The 18,030-nt window shown below is 36.6% G+C and overlaps 1 protein-coding gene across 2 annotated transcripts in view; it reads left to right on the forward strand.

Moving 5' to 3' along the window:
* MAN1A1 (mannosidase alpha class 1A member 1) overlaps nucleotides 1–18,030 on the forward strand; it is a 168,344-nt gene that overhangs the window by 76,264 nt on the left and 74,050 nt on the right. For both annotated transcript variants that reach the window (XM_007190772.3, XM_057528107.1), the window contains exon 6: nucleotides 17,129–17,223. In XM_007190772.3, coding sequence (XP_007190834.2) covers nucleotides 17,129–17,223 — 95 coding nt within the window. The remainder of the gene's footprint in view (nucleotides 1–17,128; nucleotides 17,224–18,030) is intronic.

The following is an 18,030-nucleotide window of genomic DNA, read 5'->3' on the forward strand; positions in this document are numbered from 1 at the left end:
CAAAGATGCTGACAAAGACTACTAGAGTAATGTAAAAAGGACACAAGGGCCAACTTAAAAGAGCCTTCCTCCAGCAAAAGATGAGCATTTTGAGTTTCAGTAAAAATAAGAAATGTAACAGATTAACACCCATTAAGTATGTTTAAGTTGGTAACTTCTTAATGATATTAAAAAGCAAAAACAATTGGTCACCTTCAAAGAATGACAGGGAAGCAATTTATTACCTTGAAAATTGAATCAAACCTTTGACTATGTGAACTGTATCACTGGAAACCAAGTAATAGATAAGCCAAGTATATGTTAATAAAATTATTTCTGTTAATAAACGAAAGTGAAATGATAAAAGTAGAAGCTCACCCATTTTTACAACCCCTGATGAGTTAATGGATCCAGGCCATGATTATCAAAGCTGCTGACTTCTCAAAAGGAAAGCAAACCGCACGTGTGCCTCCTGATAAAAGAACATATCACCCGGAGTCTTGTCAAAGGGATCAAGTCTCTGGATCCAGCTTCCAATTTGTCAAAAATACGGTGAGAAGAATGTGTTGAACTGCACTACACATGTGCAGAATGAGGCTCCTAAAGTTCAAATGACTTAAATTTGTCCAGATAGATTATAAAGAAATGAAAGGGGAAAAGGGGGAGCCTGTGGTTTAAAAAGGGCTTAGAAGTAGTTTTTGTTGTTGTTATTTTTAAAATGGGCAAGACTATCTGTAGTGTCTAAGGATGTGCTGTTGGTTGATAAAGAAATATAAGAGAATAAATGCCAGGACATGGTTACTTTTGGAGAGAGGGAAGGAGTAACGACTGGGACGAGGCACACAGAGGGCTTCTAGCAGGGCTGATGAAGTCCTGTTTTTTGACCTGGATGGTAATTACTAGGATGTGTGTCTTTACACTAGGCTATGCATTCTGTAAGCATGTGTGTCGTGGGTGAGAGGATCTATATCTCTGTGTGTCTTTAGAATTTAAATATGTTTTTAAATAAATCAGTAATAAAAGTGATTACCCAGAACAACAGTCAAGCTTGGTGAAATGAATTTTGGATCTTGGGATGTATTTTGGATCTCTTTCTCTCTCTAAAAGAATATTTAATGCATTTGCATTGGCGTGATGTGTATAAATTAGAGATCATATTTCACATGTAAAACAAGCATAATATAAAGTACATGTAAATATTCTACATGTCTTAAAGTTCTGGTTGAACAGGTATTTTAACTTACAGCATTCATCTGTTTACTTTATGAAACAGATTACCCAAATAACTTGAAACACATTTACCACTTTTAGTAAATTTTCAAGTCATAGACATACTATATACTTAATAGGATGTACTATGATATGACATATATTTTATAGACAACACTAAACAATTTTTTCATTAATTCATTCTCACTTTACAACAAATGTTACTTTTGTTCAGAGTTGTTCCAAAACTTGGTTTCAGCAGTGTGGAGTAGTGGTCAAGACCACGGACTCTAGCACCAGCCTGTGGCATTCAAATCCCAGCTCTGCTTCTTGGCTGGCATTGTGTGAACATAATTAGGGGTGATAACCTTTCCAACCTCAGAAGCTTGGTAGAAGGATTAAGTGACTTAGTAAATGAAGACAGAAGAGTCACTGGAATATATTGAATGCTATATAAGCATCAGCTATTTATTACTTGGCCAAAGTCATTTATGCATTTCAGTCTTTGGGAAATTATATGGCTGAAAGCCTACTTAAACATTCTCATTCCTAGCATCCCTGAACTTGGGCGTTCTTACTAAATGACTGTGTTTTCTCAGAGGTTCTCATCCTATTTAAGCAGCTTAGTATGGGACAGTAGTATAAACAAAGCACGTTGTTCACATTTTATAGTTTATGTCTGAATATTCGCTTTCAAGTACAGTTAGCTATGTTCTTTTTATCTTGAAATGTTATCAGTTCACGGTATAAGTGTATATTATTGCAAGAGCTATAAAAGAGGAAGATGTTTAGGAAAGGAGGAAGGGAGGCAAGAAAGAAAAGAAAGAAGGAAGGGGGGGAAGAAAGAAAGAAAAAACCTCATGGGGAAAAGGAGTGGCCTTGAAATATTTGATTTGCAATCCAGTTTAACGAGATGCGTGTGGTCTGTGATTATAATTAGCTGTGTGATTATTTTATTCAGCTATATTTGTATTTCTTAGTGAAAAATCTTTATCATGACATTTCAAATGTAAAAAGTTACTCAACCAGCACAAAACCAGTATGTTGATCCCCTCCACCCCAATTCTAGATTCTAACCAATCATTGATAAACAAAGCTTAGCCTGTGTGGAGTTTGGAAAGGCCTTAGGAAACTTAAAAATGTTTATGTATTTAATTTTTCCAAGTTTTCTGAGGAATCTAGACATCAAGAAATATTTACATATATCCACTAGTTTCCATTTCTTTCCTGTTGATTTCCTTATTAAGAACTTTAATGAAAAAAAGCCCAAAATATAGCCTAAGAAAGTTGTACATAAATCTTCTTCACAGTATTAATACAAACCATGCCTCATTTTACAGATATTTCTCAATTACATTATTTCAAATCTACAGTATTGACCTAACTCTCACAGTTGAAAAATAATTGTTTTATTGTTTTTTAATGTGTTTAACCTTGTATGACCAGTCTTATGCTAAAACAGGATAATTTTACCTGTGAACTACCAAAAATAGATACAAGAACTACTTTACATATAAATGGCCCTTTAAAACAATACTATTGTGTGCTGATTTGCCACAGAGTCTGTATGAAGAGAGAAAAAACTAATAAATGTCATGTTGTGCACCAATAATTAGATTCTCAGTGTGGTGTAAAGTACTCACAGGAGGTTCGTTCTTGGCCTCATAAATTTGACTGTATCTTTCCATTCTAATGCTATTAAGTGACTTAGAGACATGACTTAACAGCAAAATCAGCTCCTAAGCCACAGTGGCAAGCACGTAAGACTGAAATTATGCAGTGATGACTGCTACTCATTTAGGAATTGGCTGTCCCACTTGCTCTTAAATATCAGGCGAGCAGCAAATAGAGAGTTGGCGGTTAAACTGCAAATTCAGCATCACGTGGCTTAATACTTCTTGTGCTATTTGTGAAACTTGAAGATTATTAAAGATTTTTTGCTTAGTTCACTACAGAAACAGTATACATTATACCTGTGGCAATAAATATTTTTATTATTCTTTCCAATCAATTTATTTCCCATTCATATTGAATCACCTGAGTTCACCTAGTTCAGTGCTTCTCAAACTGTGATGTGTATCGGATTTCCCGGGAAGGCTTATTAAAACACAGATTTATGGGCCCCACTATCAGGGTTTCTGATTCTGTAGATCTCAATTGGGGCCTGATAATTTGCATTTCTTATTTCTTACAAGTTCCCAGGTGATCTGATGCTGCTGGTTTGAGAACCACTGACCTAATACCATGAGTCCCTCCTCTTGCAATTAACAGGATTCCTTTTTTTAAAAAAGTGAACTAAGAAAATAGACATCCAGATTTGGCTCTCACCATTGTTTGCAAAACCATGTCATAATTTGCTAGATCAAAAATTGAGGGAAACATTTTCTCTATTGGGAATTATAATAAAGCTCTTTAAAATCTGACAAATGTATCAAATTGAGCATAAGCTATTTGGGGTTTCATTTATATGAAGGACAACTCCAGTTAAATAGAGTTGCCCTGCAAATAGAAGAGTCCTGTCATAATCCCTGAGGAATATGTGACACAAACTTCTATCATTACTCTAATATATGATGAAGATTTTTTAAGAGCCTTTTGAAATCTTATTTTCCCAAAGTCCAAGATCCACGCTGGACTTGACCAGAATTTTTGTTTTTCTTTTTCTATCCCTAAAAAAAAAAGAGATAGTTTCTGTTTTCTAACCCTTAAAAAGAGATAGTTGCTTTTTCCCAGGGTCTTCAGTCGTTGTCTTCAACGGTACTGTCTGTAGTGATAAAATGAGGGCCAAAGTAAGAATACCCCACTCTTATTCTATTTTGTTAACAGATGAAATTTTCAGTGTTCATGTCAAGTTTTAATCCAGTGCATTGCTGTTTGTTTATTGTTAAAAGAACTTGACTCCATTTCCTTTGCATCTTGATTCTGTGGGTCTGCTGCCTGGCCCTTCAGCTGGATTATGGGCTGCAGTGCGCCCTCCATTACTTCTGATTACTCCCCTTTTATCCGTGATTGCCATGTCTTCTACTTGTTTTCCAGTTTCTTTGAGATATAACTGACATATAACATTGTGTAAGTTCAAGATGTGCAAAGTGTTGATTTGATCACTTATGTATTGCAAAATTATTACCACAATAGGGTTAGTTAACACCTCCATCACCTCACATAATTATCATTTCTTTTTTGTGGTAAGAATATTTAAGATCTACTCTCTTAGCAACTTTTAAGTATATAATATATTATTGTTAACTATAGTCACCGTGCCATACATTAGATCTCTAGAACTTACTCATCTTCTGTACCCTTTGATCAACATCTTCCCACTTTCCCCATTGTTCGCACCTGCCCCCCTCCTCTGGCAACCATAATTCTACTCTGTTTGTATGAGTTCAGCTTTGTAAAATTCCACATATAAGTGATATCATACAGTATTTGTCTTTCTCTGTCCATGAGTTTTTTTAAAAGACTATTCCAGTGCTTTCTGTTGGAGCTGGTTCTTTTTACAGATCTAATTGGTCAGTTCTTAACTACTGTAGGTGATTCCCATCTGAATGATAACCTTCAAGATGTTGACTAGTCACACACACACACACACACACACACACATACACACGCAAATGTACATTTTATTTACATAAATCATATTAGGGTAAGCCTGCTTGGTCTAAAGTTGAATTTGAGATCTTCAAAAACACCTAAATGATAACTTTCTCTACAGTTTTGTACAATTGTTTTCCCATATATCTGATACCTTTGCCAATTTTACATGGTCAGACTAATGGCAAGGATTTGTCTGATTACCTTGTGAAGTACTACAACATTATTGTATTTGTCTTCATTTTCTTTTTGGAGAAGAAATGGAAGTTATTACCTGAGCCTTCCCTGTATATCATAAAATACTACTCTGTGAATGTTTTTCTGTTGTCACACTTCAAAAATAAGTGTTATTAGGAATCACTGACCACAACTCTCTCGTTTACTTATGTATTCCAGGTGCCTTGTGCAACTTAGCATGTAGTTCATAGGCACTCAATAAATATCTGTTGAATAAATGAATTGACTTCTCTAAAAGGTCAAAATTACAGAACAGTTTCCTTTTTGAAAGCTTATAATTTAGAAAGTTTAAACTATGTTAAGGTGTGTGTGTGTGTGTAAGTGTGTATGTGTGTAATCGCTTTAAAATGCATTCAGATAGTACAAGAGTGGCCACAATTGACAAGATAAACTATGTTTCATATTAGTTATTATTTATGCTCATATTTTCAAGAGGAATTGCCTCCCAAATTATTTCAATTGATATATTCAAAACTCTTCTAATAGGAAAAGTATTGAGTTATGTGACATTTTGTATTCTGATGATGATCATTATTAATAAAAGGCATTGTTCCATTGAATTGCTTATGGTACTGTAAGAATATAACACTTATCTATTAAAAACATAGTAGTGCTATCGTGAAATAGGATATGTGAATATATTTTAAAACCTCTTCATTTAAATGAAAAATATTTAAGATGCTTTCAGTCAAGTTAGTGTAATCCAGGGGTTCGCAAACTACAGATGTGCTCATTCATTTACATTTTGTATGTGGCTGCTTTGACCCTACAACTATAATTAGTGAGTGAGTGAATGAGCGAATGCCCTCTGACCAGAAATTCCACTTTCAAACATTCAACCTGAGGAAATAGTCATGAATACAGATAAGTATGTACAGAGATATTTATTCACTGCTGTTTGCAACATCAACACAGTGGAAACCTAAGTGTCAAATAATAGGGGACTGGTATCTAAGTTCTGACATATCCATACATTGGTATACTATATAGCTGTTTTAAAAAAGATGTTACAGAAATCTATCCATTGACGTAAAACAGGAGTCAACATCCGATAGCACAAATTCAGTCTGAGACCTGTTTTTATACTACCAGAGTTAAGAATGGTTTTACATTTTAAAAGATTATAAAAGAAAATAGTTTTAAAACCATGAAATATAGAGAATGTGCCTGGCAAAGCCTGAGATAATTACTATCTGACCCTCTACAGAAAATGTTTGCTGACCTCTGATGTAGAATGATGTATTTAATGTAGATTAAGTTGCTGGGGATGAATTTAAAACATTACAAAATAGTATATATGGGAAGATGCCATTTTTCAAAAGAAATGCAATCAATACCATTTAGAAGATAGATAATTAAGATATTAACAATAATTGTGTTTGGGTGGATAGGATTGATGGGGCTCTATATTTTTTGTCTATTTGTCTGATTTTATGATTTTTCAATAATGAGAATATATTCATAGTATAATAAGAAAATTAAAATTTTTAATTTTGGCATAGGGAAAAGAGAAATTCTCTGAGTTCTAGAATGCAAAGGTATATTTCTCTATTCTGTAGATGAGGAAGCTGAGGCTGAGAGAGATTAATCAACTTGCTTTGGGGCACACAAACATAAGACAGAAATAGCCCTGCTTCCAAATTTTATGTCCAGCAGCATCACCCTTTGATAACTTAAAATGTTCATCCATCAACTGACATATGAAATTATGAACTCTGTGCCCAGAGGCACTTTGGAGGTATCCATGTATAATAAATAAATAAAGGAGGGTGATGCAGAAATCAAAAAACACCAGTTAAATGGGAATAGATGCACAACCAGATAAGTTTATATTTGCTTAGATAGAATGAAAAAAGAGTGGCTAACATTTTGCATTTTTTTAAAAAACAAACAAAACCTATGTAGACATAGGTATTTAGTTTACTTTGTAAACTTAGAAACTATTACTCCTAAATAACATACTAATTAGTTGCTTTTTCATACCTATAGAGTTAGTAGTTCAAATGTAGTCATCTGACAAAAAAGAGGGCACATTTCCTGAAGCTCACACCCTGCACTGCAAAATAGACACAGAAGAGACATTTGACTTATCCTGAGGCCCTGGTACAGACAACTGTTTACAGAATTAGGCCGCAACTTAGAAGCAGAGCAAATACACTACAGCAATGAGAAGTCTTCATTGTAATTAATGGATAGCTAATAACAGAAGGAAACAGTAGGATTATAGAAAGCAGACGTAAAAGCTCAGCAGTTTCTGGACCATTTAGTGTGTGGACAAAAAGCCTAATATGCTTAAATTATTCCTGACGGAACCAGGATCTTACAGCGAAGAACAATGATCATGATAACTATTATGCTCTTTTAAAAGCACTTGTGCATTTAATCACAATTAATCATCTTGTGATTTGGAAGAATGATCCCTATTCACATATTTAGAAACTGAGGCAAAGAGGGTGTTAAGTGAGTTCTCAAGATTGTACAGCCCAGTCATCTGATGACCAGGAACTAGATCTTCTAGCCTCAACTCAGTGTTGGCATGTGATGCTGATGCTGAGTCATCAAGACAGGATTCATGTAATTGCACTAAATCAAAAGAACAGATAAACATGTTTATAAAACCTAGACAAATAAAAAGGTTAAGCTATAAATATTTTGATGCTCTTTAGAAGTGAGATTCAGTATCTGGAAAAATTCACTAGCAGAGAATGCCTCAAAACTCAAAAATGCCAGAAAATCACAATATATTTGCGTAGATGAGGCTGTTTTCTTTCATTTTCTTCCTCTTTCTTTTGAACAAAGGTTTCTAAGCCTGGATTTTGTATATTTCAAACGATTTGTGATGTTTACCTACAAATGTAATAGTAAACAAAGCAGTCCCCATTTTAACACTATGATATCACATATTAACAACCTTTGTGTGGTAGTTTCCACAAATTCTGTTAGAAATAATAGCCAGATAGGGTACATGTTTTCATAATTCTCTGTCTCTTTAGCAGGCATTATGTTTTCTTAAAAAAAAAAAAAAAAAAGAAGAAGAAAGAAAGATGTTTTCTTTTTGGTGTAAGATGTATGTTCAGGAACTATGTGGCATACGTACCTAATATTAAATATTATTAACAATAGACTGCATATTTTCAAAACATTATGTTGGCAACTTGCCCATTTTTTTAAACTTAAATTGAGGTGGAAAAATCGGCTCAAAAATCCATCTTTAAGCCCTGTGTGATGACTTGAACTATTATGCTGTTATTTACTGTTCTTGGGCCAGTGCTTTAGGAGTTAGAACATCTAAGATAACAGTGTGCAGTACACCTAACGATAATTCTAAGAGTGAGAGCTATCTAGCCATTGGTTTTCCTCTCCTTTTCTGTGCATTTTTAACTTCCATATCGAATGTATGTTAGAAGAAGGACATACAACTTTCTATTACCATACTATTCCTTTTCCCCAGCCCCACCTCTGCCCCATTTATCTCTACAGCACATGTAGAGAAATTTTCTTCTTGAGGAAACATTATTTTAAAGGACCCTAATTATTTCTCAAGGTCTTTCCTTCAGGCAGCCATTGTAATGTTTCTTGGTGTTGTCATTTATGTATCTTTGCCGTTACAACTCAGAAAATTTCCATAACCAATGAGAACCACTGCCTTTCTCCCTGTCCCATCTCTCAGAATCCTGATAATTGAGAAATCCTTCCACTTGTAAATGGGAGGCACCAAGATTGTAAGTGTTGGGACTTTCTTGACCCAACTGATGTGCTCTTTTAACCAACCCTTTAACTTGATAGTTAAGGTCATTAGCTTGCCTTCTTTCCTCTGTTTCTTTCTTATCATTTTCTAGAACCTATTAATCTACCTCTCTCCCCTGCTGTCAGTCAGGCTCCTTCTTCTCCCCTTCTGCTTTATCTCCTGTCCTCCACCACATTAACCCAGAGTGTGCACAAACATCTACATACTCACCCCCAAGTAAACACACATCTGCACCCACAGAAGTTTTGCTCTCCCCTATCACCTAACTCAATCTCTCTTTTTGTTTTATTTCCCTAGTTATAGCCTATATCACTGTTTATTCTCTTCTTATATGTTGCTTCATATTGTTTTTTCTGCTGTATATTTTATGTTTATGTAGTTTTATATGGCTGATTTGCCTTCCTGGTTGTAAGCTCCTTGAGATCAGGGATCTTATTTTTTCTGGTATATCTCCCTTACCACACTGGGAAACATGTAGTTAAGTGCTTCTTAAGTCTGAAAACCACTTCCTATGGAGCAGAAAAGTACCTTAGAAAGTGTCTTATCTAGTGCCCTCATATTACAAGAGAGAAAATGAGACACGTGAAATGACTCATCTTTATTGTGGCAGAACAGGTGAGTAGTAGACCCTGAACTAGAACTCGGGCCCTGTTCTGCGTGTCTGTTACCAAGCCACCTTGACTCTGGCTTACGCTCAGGGAAAGCACTGGACCACTTCCAGGAGTAGGTGGCATTGGCTTCTGCCCACATGGATGCTAGTGATGTCTACCTTGAACAATAGCCTGAAGTTCTTCCCGGTATTTCTCCCCATTTTTCATCTTGTCCTCTTAACTTTATGAAATCTTCCCCACTTGGGAGCTAGAGAATGAAATTGAACCCTCAGGAAAAAAATAGTATCAGGATGCAATTTTATTAATTCATTTATCAACATTTATTCATTTTGACTAGGGGATAGTATAAAAGCAAACTTTAAAAAAGTTTCACTAGCTGTTAATTTTTTTTTTTTTTTTTTTTTTTAACATGGGCTCTAGGCACGCGGGCTCAGTAGTTGTGGCTCAGGGGCTCCAGAGCGCAGGCTCAGCAGTTGTGGCACACGGCCCTAGCCGCTCCGCAGCACGCGGGGTCCTCCCGGACCAAGGCCCGAACCCGCGTCCCCCGCACCGGCAGGCGGATTCCCAACCACTGTGCCACCAGGGAAGCCCACTAGCTGTTAATTTTTTCATGAGAATAAATATCTTTAAAAAGCTAGCTAAGTCTAAAACGCCTGTTCACTAAGAACATTCTACATCTAGATTTTTTGAGTTATATTTATCAGAAGTTTTTTCTTTCACTTAAACTTTGTGCTTTCATACATTAGAAACTCAAGTCTAAGGTACAGTTATATTGATTCTTCTTGGTTATAACCTATGATTACTGGCAGGTTAGCATGCATGTCCTTGTTATTTTGAATAAACAAGTTGGGGAGATTTTAATGCTTTAATTTTTCAGAAAAGTGAAGAATACTCTCTTCATCTAATGGCCTAGAGGCTAAAAATTGAATTGTACTGAATCACAGGGAAGAAAAACAAAACAGCTGACAAAAGTTCTCATCTAATTAAATTTATAAATTTTAAAAATGAAGTTCATAATGCAGTTTGACAAATACAACAAATCATTTAATTTAGAGAAACTTCAGTTTAGGGTTTTGATTAATTAAAGAGAATGCACAAGTTAGAAAGAGGCAGTGAAAGATGTGTACACACTTACATATAAGGGACTCACAGGGGAGATCCCTCCAGATCAAAAGAATTACGTGTATCTGAGATGGTATGAATCTGGCATTCACTTGGCTATAGCTGTCATCAAACCGTCCCACATCAGAGCATTTAATTAGGGGAATAGGGCCTCTCTGAACTTCAGTTTCCTCATCTGTAAACCAAGGTTATATAACTAGATGACCTTTGATGTCCCTTCCAGCTCTAAATTTCTCCTGGATTAACTATTTTTATATCTTTATTCAAATATTTAAAACTTTTAAGGTTCCACTCGAAATTGAAAAGCCAGAGTAGCTCAATAAGTACTTATTGGTTGAGTGATTAAATTTGGCCCATATTACGTGTGTTAATCAACTCAGCTAATGATATGTGGGTTATTTCAGTTATTTTCAGCCAAAGATATTTATCAGATCGACGGCATTTTGTGCTGAAAGCTTTATGTAGCAAAAATGAGTAAAAGGTAAACTCTGCTTGTACTAATGGGGAATTAGTGTTTGATCTTTTAACAGTGAAGTTTTCAGCATGAGCATTTGAAGAAAGGCTTTGATATTAATTGTACATTTCAAACCGAAGCATGTCTGAACTGAAACTGGTTCTTTCCAGAACCATCTGTTCTTATTCATTTCTTCTTTCCTTACTCTTTGCTCTGGTGTGTAAATATTCTTGTACAGTTCTTCGGGGATCTGCAAACTAGAAAGGCAAAGAAAGCCATACATCTTGTTTACAGCCTTGTCTAATCCTATCTGTAAGGGTAAAGTAAAAAGATAAAAGTTTTTATTTGGTAGGTTCTAAAATCTGAAGTTTTTTTAAACTTTTGATCAAAAACAGCAATAAGACTGTGATGATGTTATTTAAGTATAATGAAAAGATACAGTTTAGGTATAGTCATTTTGAAACTCTTAACTTCAGACCATAAAAGTTTTTATTTAAACCTATTTATTCATTACATGCTTGAAAGATTATTTAGAAGCTATTTCATAACATTTTACCACGCTTCTTTCAGCAAATTTTATTAGTTTTGATTTTTTCTGTGAATGTAATCAGAATCTCCATAATGCGGAATCTTTTTGAAGATTCCTTTTGGGTCATTAGATGTCTGCCCATTTCAAACTGATTGGTACAAGTTGCCCAAAAACCCTATTTAGTTTTAATGGTCATTTTTTTAAAAAAAGAGTATGTCTTCTATTATCAGCACAGATTACATTTTATTACCTGTCATTTTTCATCTTGCCCTCTTAACTTTACAAAACCCACCCGCCAAATATAAGTACCAACAAACCCTGGAAACCAAGATTGACTAAGAATTGGGTGGCAAATTAACACTTTCTATCTAAAACATTATGATAGTTTTGCTTTTTTGCCAGTCTCATTTTAGTACTAGCTTTGTGACTTCTGATACTAGTTTTTTCAGGAATAAATCAAAACTAGAAATTATCAGCCCTGCTCTCCCATTTCACTGGGGAAGCTGAGAACCAGAAAAGTTAAGTGATGGTCCCAGGCCTCCCACTGAACTGTAGTAGAGCCAATCCTAGGATCCCAGTGCTGGCCTGGGTCCAGTGCTCCCTCCAGCATGCCTGCCCCATTTGAAGGGGCAGTGAAGTACCATTAGTGTGCTTTTTGTGGTCATTTACTTTTGAGCACATTATCTAAGATGTGCTAGTTAAAACTTAACTGCTCTTTAGAATGATTTGTGACATTTCTCCTTCATTCTTTTAACAATATTAACTTTGTTAGCTAGTTTGGAGTTTTATTACTCACCATTTTGGGTAGAAAGATGTTCTCTTTGAGAATCTGGATTCCTCCTCCAAGTAACTAACCTCTTCGTGTCTCAAGAGGAGGTAACAAATCAAATATTAAGAATTGAAATTGATTTAGGCCAACATATGATTTCATTTAAAGCATCAATAGGTTAATTAATGTTTTCATCCAAAAACTATTTTGTAATTGTGCCCAAGGTTGAGACTGCAGAATACTTGATATATTTATTTGCAGACAATAGAAACTCGTGGAATAGAATAGAACACTTTGCAAATACTAGAATATTAGTGGTTTCTCATTACAGTGCTCCAGATATATTTATTAATATTTGATTGATTCATTCATTTATTAGATGAACATTTATTGAGTACCAGCTACTTTGCTGGATGCTAGAACAAGACAAAATCCTGCCCTCATGAAGCTTACATCTAGTGTGGTTGTCAAACAATCTAACAAGCAAGCAAATAAGATAATTAGGATGTGATAAATAGTGGGATGGAAATAAGCAAGGTGATATATGATAAACAATAAATGAGAATGGCCAACTTTATGTGGGGTTGTTAAGAAAGACCTCTCTTAAAAGGGGACTTTTAAGCGGATTCCTGAAGTTAAGAATGAACCAGGCATGCAAAGAGCTAGGGAAAGGGCATTGTAGCCAGAGGAAACAGCAAAGGCAAAAACCTCAAGATGGAAAGGGTTGCTGTTTCCTTCCTGTCTGTTAACTGAGATTATAAAAACTTCCCACCTACCACTCATAGGAATAATGTGGTGATATCAATAAATTTAATACAAAATGACCAAATTTGGGTTGGATATGTATAATAGACAATGAAGGAGAAATGGAGATTTTTTTCTCTACTTTTAAAGAAAAGAAAATTATTTGAGGATACAAGAGAATAACACGAGAAAACACTGAGAGATTTGGCACTGAGAGATTTGGATCTTGCCTTCTGTAATCAAATGCTGCATTTTGTGATGCCAGTTGTCAGTGTAGAAGTTCACAGAAGATAAAGATCTTGGCCTGGGGTTGGGACTTGACCTGGGCCTTGGAGAATGAGTGAATTTGGATTGGCCAACAGGAGGCAGAACAGCGTGTTTCAGGATGAGAGAACTATGTAAATAAGTATACTAAGATGGCATGATACATGCACACAAAAGATAATTATGCAAGAAGATGGAAGTGTTAACTGACCTTGTTGTGGTAATCATTTCACAATATCTACATGTATCAAATTGTCATGTGTTACACCTTAAACTTACACAATGTTATATGTCAATTATATCTCAATAGATCTGAGGGGAAAAACATTTTTTAACAAAGATACTGCGGTAGACTGAACTTGAATGAGTACTTGAAACCCTGAAGACTCAAGCTTCAGCCAGGATGGTCTTTGAAAAAATAGAAGATAATAGATGGTCTGATTCATAGAGGTCATTGAAAAGTCAGTAGATCATTTTTGACTTGACATTTCATACAACAGAGGGAATTATTATGGTTTCTTGAATAAGAAAGTAGTATGGTAAAAAGAGAAATCAGATAACATAGATACAGATCAATGGAAACAGGAGGGGAAATCCTGGAGAATGGGAAACCAGGTAAGAGGACCTTCTTTGCTGTCATGCCCTTCATTGTACCTGGTGATGAAAATATGAATGGACTATGCTCGTATCACAGAAAGGGAATGGGCTGTATATGCGATGTTGCCAAGAACTTTAATGTTGATGCTTAATAACTGAAGAGAGAAATCAGAAGTCAAAATGCGTGCTCTCTTGAGCCCCAGGGACTGGCTGACCAGTAGTGTCAGTGATGGAACTAGGGACATTTGCCTTGGACATTAAATGATTGATTTCACCTTGGATACCTTAAGTTCCAAAAGACAACAGGGCGCCCAGATTGTGATGTGAGCACAGAAGTAGAAGTGCAGAGCTAGAGTCAAGATGGAAAGTTGAATTTGGGAATGCAGTGATGAGAACTAAAGGCATAGCTCTTGAGAATGAATGCTTTTGATGAAGAGTGTGTGTTTGGGGGTGGGGGAGGCATACATGTGCACGCACACACACACACACACACACACACACACACACACATATGTATTGGGTTGGCCAAAAAGTTCGTTTGGGTTTTTCCAGAACATCTTATGGAAAAATCCGAACGAACTTTTTGGCCAACCCAGTATATTTGTCTATAAAAATATATATTCACGCACACAGAGAACCCAAGTAGAACGTACCAAAACAGCAGTTGGATTAAAGACAAGAAAGAATTTCAGGCAGTAAATAGGGAAAGTTCTTGGGGAAATACCTTTATCATTTTACCATAAAAACTGCCACTAACCTTTTAGAGTGATGACTGTGTGTCCTAAGGTCTTTAAATATAATAGTTCATTCAGTTTCTTTCCACAGCCTTTAAAAGAGCAAATGCTATTGTTATCCCCATTTTATAGTTGAGGAAGTTTAGGCACAGGTAGATTAAGCAATTTGCCCAAGATTATACCCAATTTGAGGAAGTAGAGCTGAGATTCCAATATAGGCATTGTGTTTTCAAAGCCTGAGCCCTTAACTCTCATGCCATATGGCTATAATATTCATGATGGTGTTTTAATTACAAGTCTGACTTCTGTCTTATGTAAGTTTCTTGAAAAGGAGTTAATTAATTAACAGTTTTAAAAGTTGGGTGGAAACTAGAAAGTCAGCAGATGGCTGGGCAGTGATTGGATAATCCCTTATGGCAGAAGAGACCTTGGAATTCTCTAGGGTATGACAGAGACAGGAAAGGAAGAATATACCTTTTGGCTTATTTTCTTTCTCCTCTTCTTCCATTCACCATTTGCTGTTGAAACAGGAAATTGTCCACTTCAAAAAGAGTTATAATAATAATTTGCGGGGAAAAAAATGGTATCTTTATTTTTTAGTGCCTTATATACTACAAATGTCTGTGTCCTCATTTGTATTCCAGGAATGCTAGTTTATCTGAATTGACTGCCAGCCAAATTCTTACATTAAAACTCATTATTTCCTCAACTTTCATTACAAAGTAAGAGTTAGAGTCCAAAAGAGTAGGGTTTCAGAAACAGCGTCAATATCAGTATTACTGAATTCTCCTCAGCCCAGAAGCCCCGTGCCTGGATTTCTCTGTGGGGAGGCTCGGGTCTTAAAGCAGGAGTTAAGGACTGAAACTCCTTCCTCTGGAAAAGCCACACAAGGCTTCTTTGACAGTGGCTTTAATGAATGCTTTCCCTTGCTGGGAGAGGACTTTGCTTTCATTCTCCATGCTTTTCAGGGTTTCCCCAACCTTTCTCACATCTCCCTTGTTAGAGGAAGAGGCAGAGGAAATAGTAAGTTCCCAGCCCACCACGCTCAGTCGTACAGTATGGCAAGGAGAAGGGACAAGGCAACTGCTTGCTGCCATAGCTATAACGGGGAAAGCTGTAGCAGTCCTTCCTTCAATGAGTAAATTAACTTAGTGCTTTTCTTTGGACCTAAAACTGTGAAGGGATGTCATCTAGTTAATCTTCCTAAAGCACAGTTCTGCTCAAGTGAACTGGCTGCTCAAAAACTTTCAATAGGACTTCCCTGGTGGTGCAGTGGTTGAGAGTCTGCCTGCCAGTGCAGGGGACATGGGTTCGAGCCCTGGTCTGGGAAGATCCCACATGCCGCGGAGCAACTGGGCCCGTGAGCCACAACTGCTGAGCCTGCGCGTCTGGAGCCTGTGCTCCGCAACAGGAGAGGCCACGATAGTGAGAGGCACGCGCACCGCGATGAAGAGTGGCCCCCGCTTGTCACAACTAGACAAAGCCCTCGCACAGAAACAAAGACCCAACACGGTCATAAATAAATTAATTAATTAATTAAAAAAAAAAAACTTTCAATATTTTTCCATTTTAACAGGATAAAATTCTTAGCCTTACATTTATGAGCCTTCATGATTTGGGCCTATGCTATGTATACCTGACCTTATTTACCAGTATTCCCCCTTTTTGTGGACAGGGAAGCTGACTTGTTCCATTTTCTTCTGCAGGCCCCCGCTTGCCTGTGTCTGTGCTTACATTGATACCTTCAGGCATGCCCCTCCAGTCCCCCCATCTCAGCCTGTCTCTAGCATCATTAGCCCCCATTACACGCTGCATACGATCCTCATCTAAATGCCATCTCCACCATACAGCCTTACTGAACTCATCTGAACTCCTAGGTGATTTTATGTTATGCAGTCATTTTATCTGTGTTCCAGATATTTATGTGCATATATTGCCTTCTTTACTAAATTATTGGCAGAAATTTGTATCAAATTTAACTTTGTATCTTCCATATCACATAACACTTAACATAAGAGGAAGTTAAAACCGCACAGGGCTGAGAGGATGTATAGATTACTTGTAATAATATGTCTTTTTACAACTTATCCTTTCTCTGTGCCCTAGTAAATAAGTGAAGCCAGAACAGGACCAGAGCTCCTGATTTTCAATCCAAGACTTATTCACCAGCAACAGTGGTTCTCCCCCCTGGCTTGCACATTGGAATCACTTGACACCACCTGTGGTGCTTTAAAAAATTCTCACCTGGGAGCCCCAAGCCATAGAAATTAGAATCGTAAGAGTGCTACCCAGACATCAGTATTATTCAAATCTCCCCACATGATTCTTCGTGCAACCAAGATTGGTAATAAATACTGCACAGCACAATGGCCCCTGTGGACCATTCTTACTTTCCTAGGTAATTCTATTAATTTGGGAAACTTTTATTTTTTCATATCAAAAAAATTTTAAGTAGAAACATGCTCAGTGTGAGATAGTAGAATAACACATTTTGTTTTTCTTTCAACAGTAGCTCACTTAATTGTTTAACTTTTCAGATATTTCGAAAGAAAGCAGTGGAACTTGGGGTAAAATTGCTACCTGCATTTCATACTCCCTCTGGAATACCTTGGGCATTGCTGAATATAAAAAGGTAAAACTCTTCATTTTCGACAACATGTTTTAAGTTGACATATTCAAGATTGTGGTCTAACAGACACCGGATGGATAATTACTTGAATGATGTTGGTGACTAACACCATTGGGAGTCTTGGTGTCTGTCTTTGTGTTGGAAGTTATTAGTGTTTTCCAGTGTTCCGTGGCTTTAGATGGGTTCCCATCATGGGATCGAATGACCTCAAGAGAGTCATGCACACAAGACATGATTCAAGGTTTTCACTGTTTCATGGTGATGTTGCATACTGTCTCCATAAATTCCAAGAGCATCCCATTATCTTTAAAATTGTCATCAAAGCATTTCACTTTCAAAGAAGTCAGTTCCTAAGATCACTTCCCTTCAGTTAAGCTGCTGGTCAGAGATATTGCAGAGATACAACATTTGGACTAATCAGGTCTCCCACACAACAAGTTGGTGTAACTGAGACTGGAGCACCTGACGCTGCTCACCCACAGTTGTAAGGAGGGAAGGGGACTGCTCCATTGGCCCAGATCAACCCATCCTTCTCATCCCATTTGGGTGGAGAACCCCTGGCATGCCAAGTCCATGGCAATGTGGCCCCAAGAAACACCTGGGCCGAATAGACTTTCTGGTATTCTCCCAAGAAGTAGTTTGAATTTTCATGATAGCTTGAGCATTTTGTTAATAAACAATTTTATCTTAAGCTTCCTTCTTAACTCCTTCTTCTCCATAACTAATTATTTGCATATATGTCTCTTTGTGATGATGGTGAGGATGACAATGATGACAGCTATTTTGTCATCATAAAATATGAAGGTTTAT

The sequence above is a fragment of the Balaenoptera acutorostrata genome, chromosome 14, assembly GCF_949987535.1.
Source record: "Balaenoptera acutorostrata chromosome 14, mBalAcu1.1, whole genome shotgun sequence".
Classification (NCBI taxonomy): domain Eukaryota; kingdom Metazoa; phylum Chordata; class Mammalia; order Artiodactyla; family Balaenopteridae; genus Balaenoptera; species Balaenoptera acutorostrata.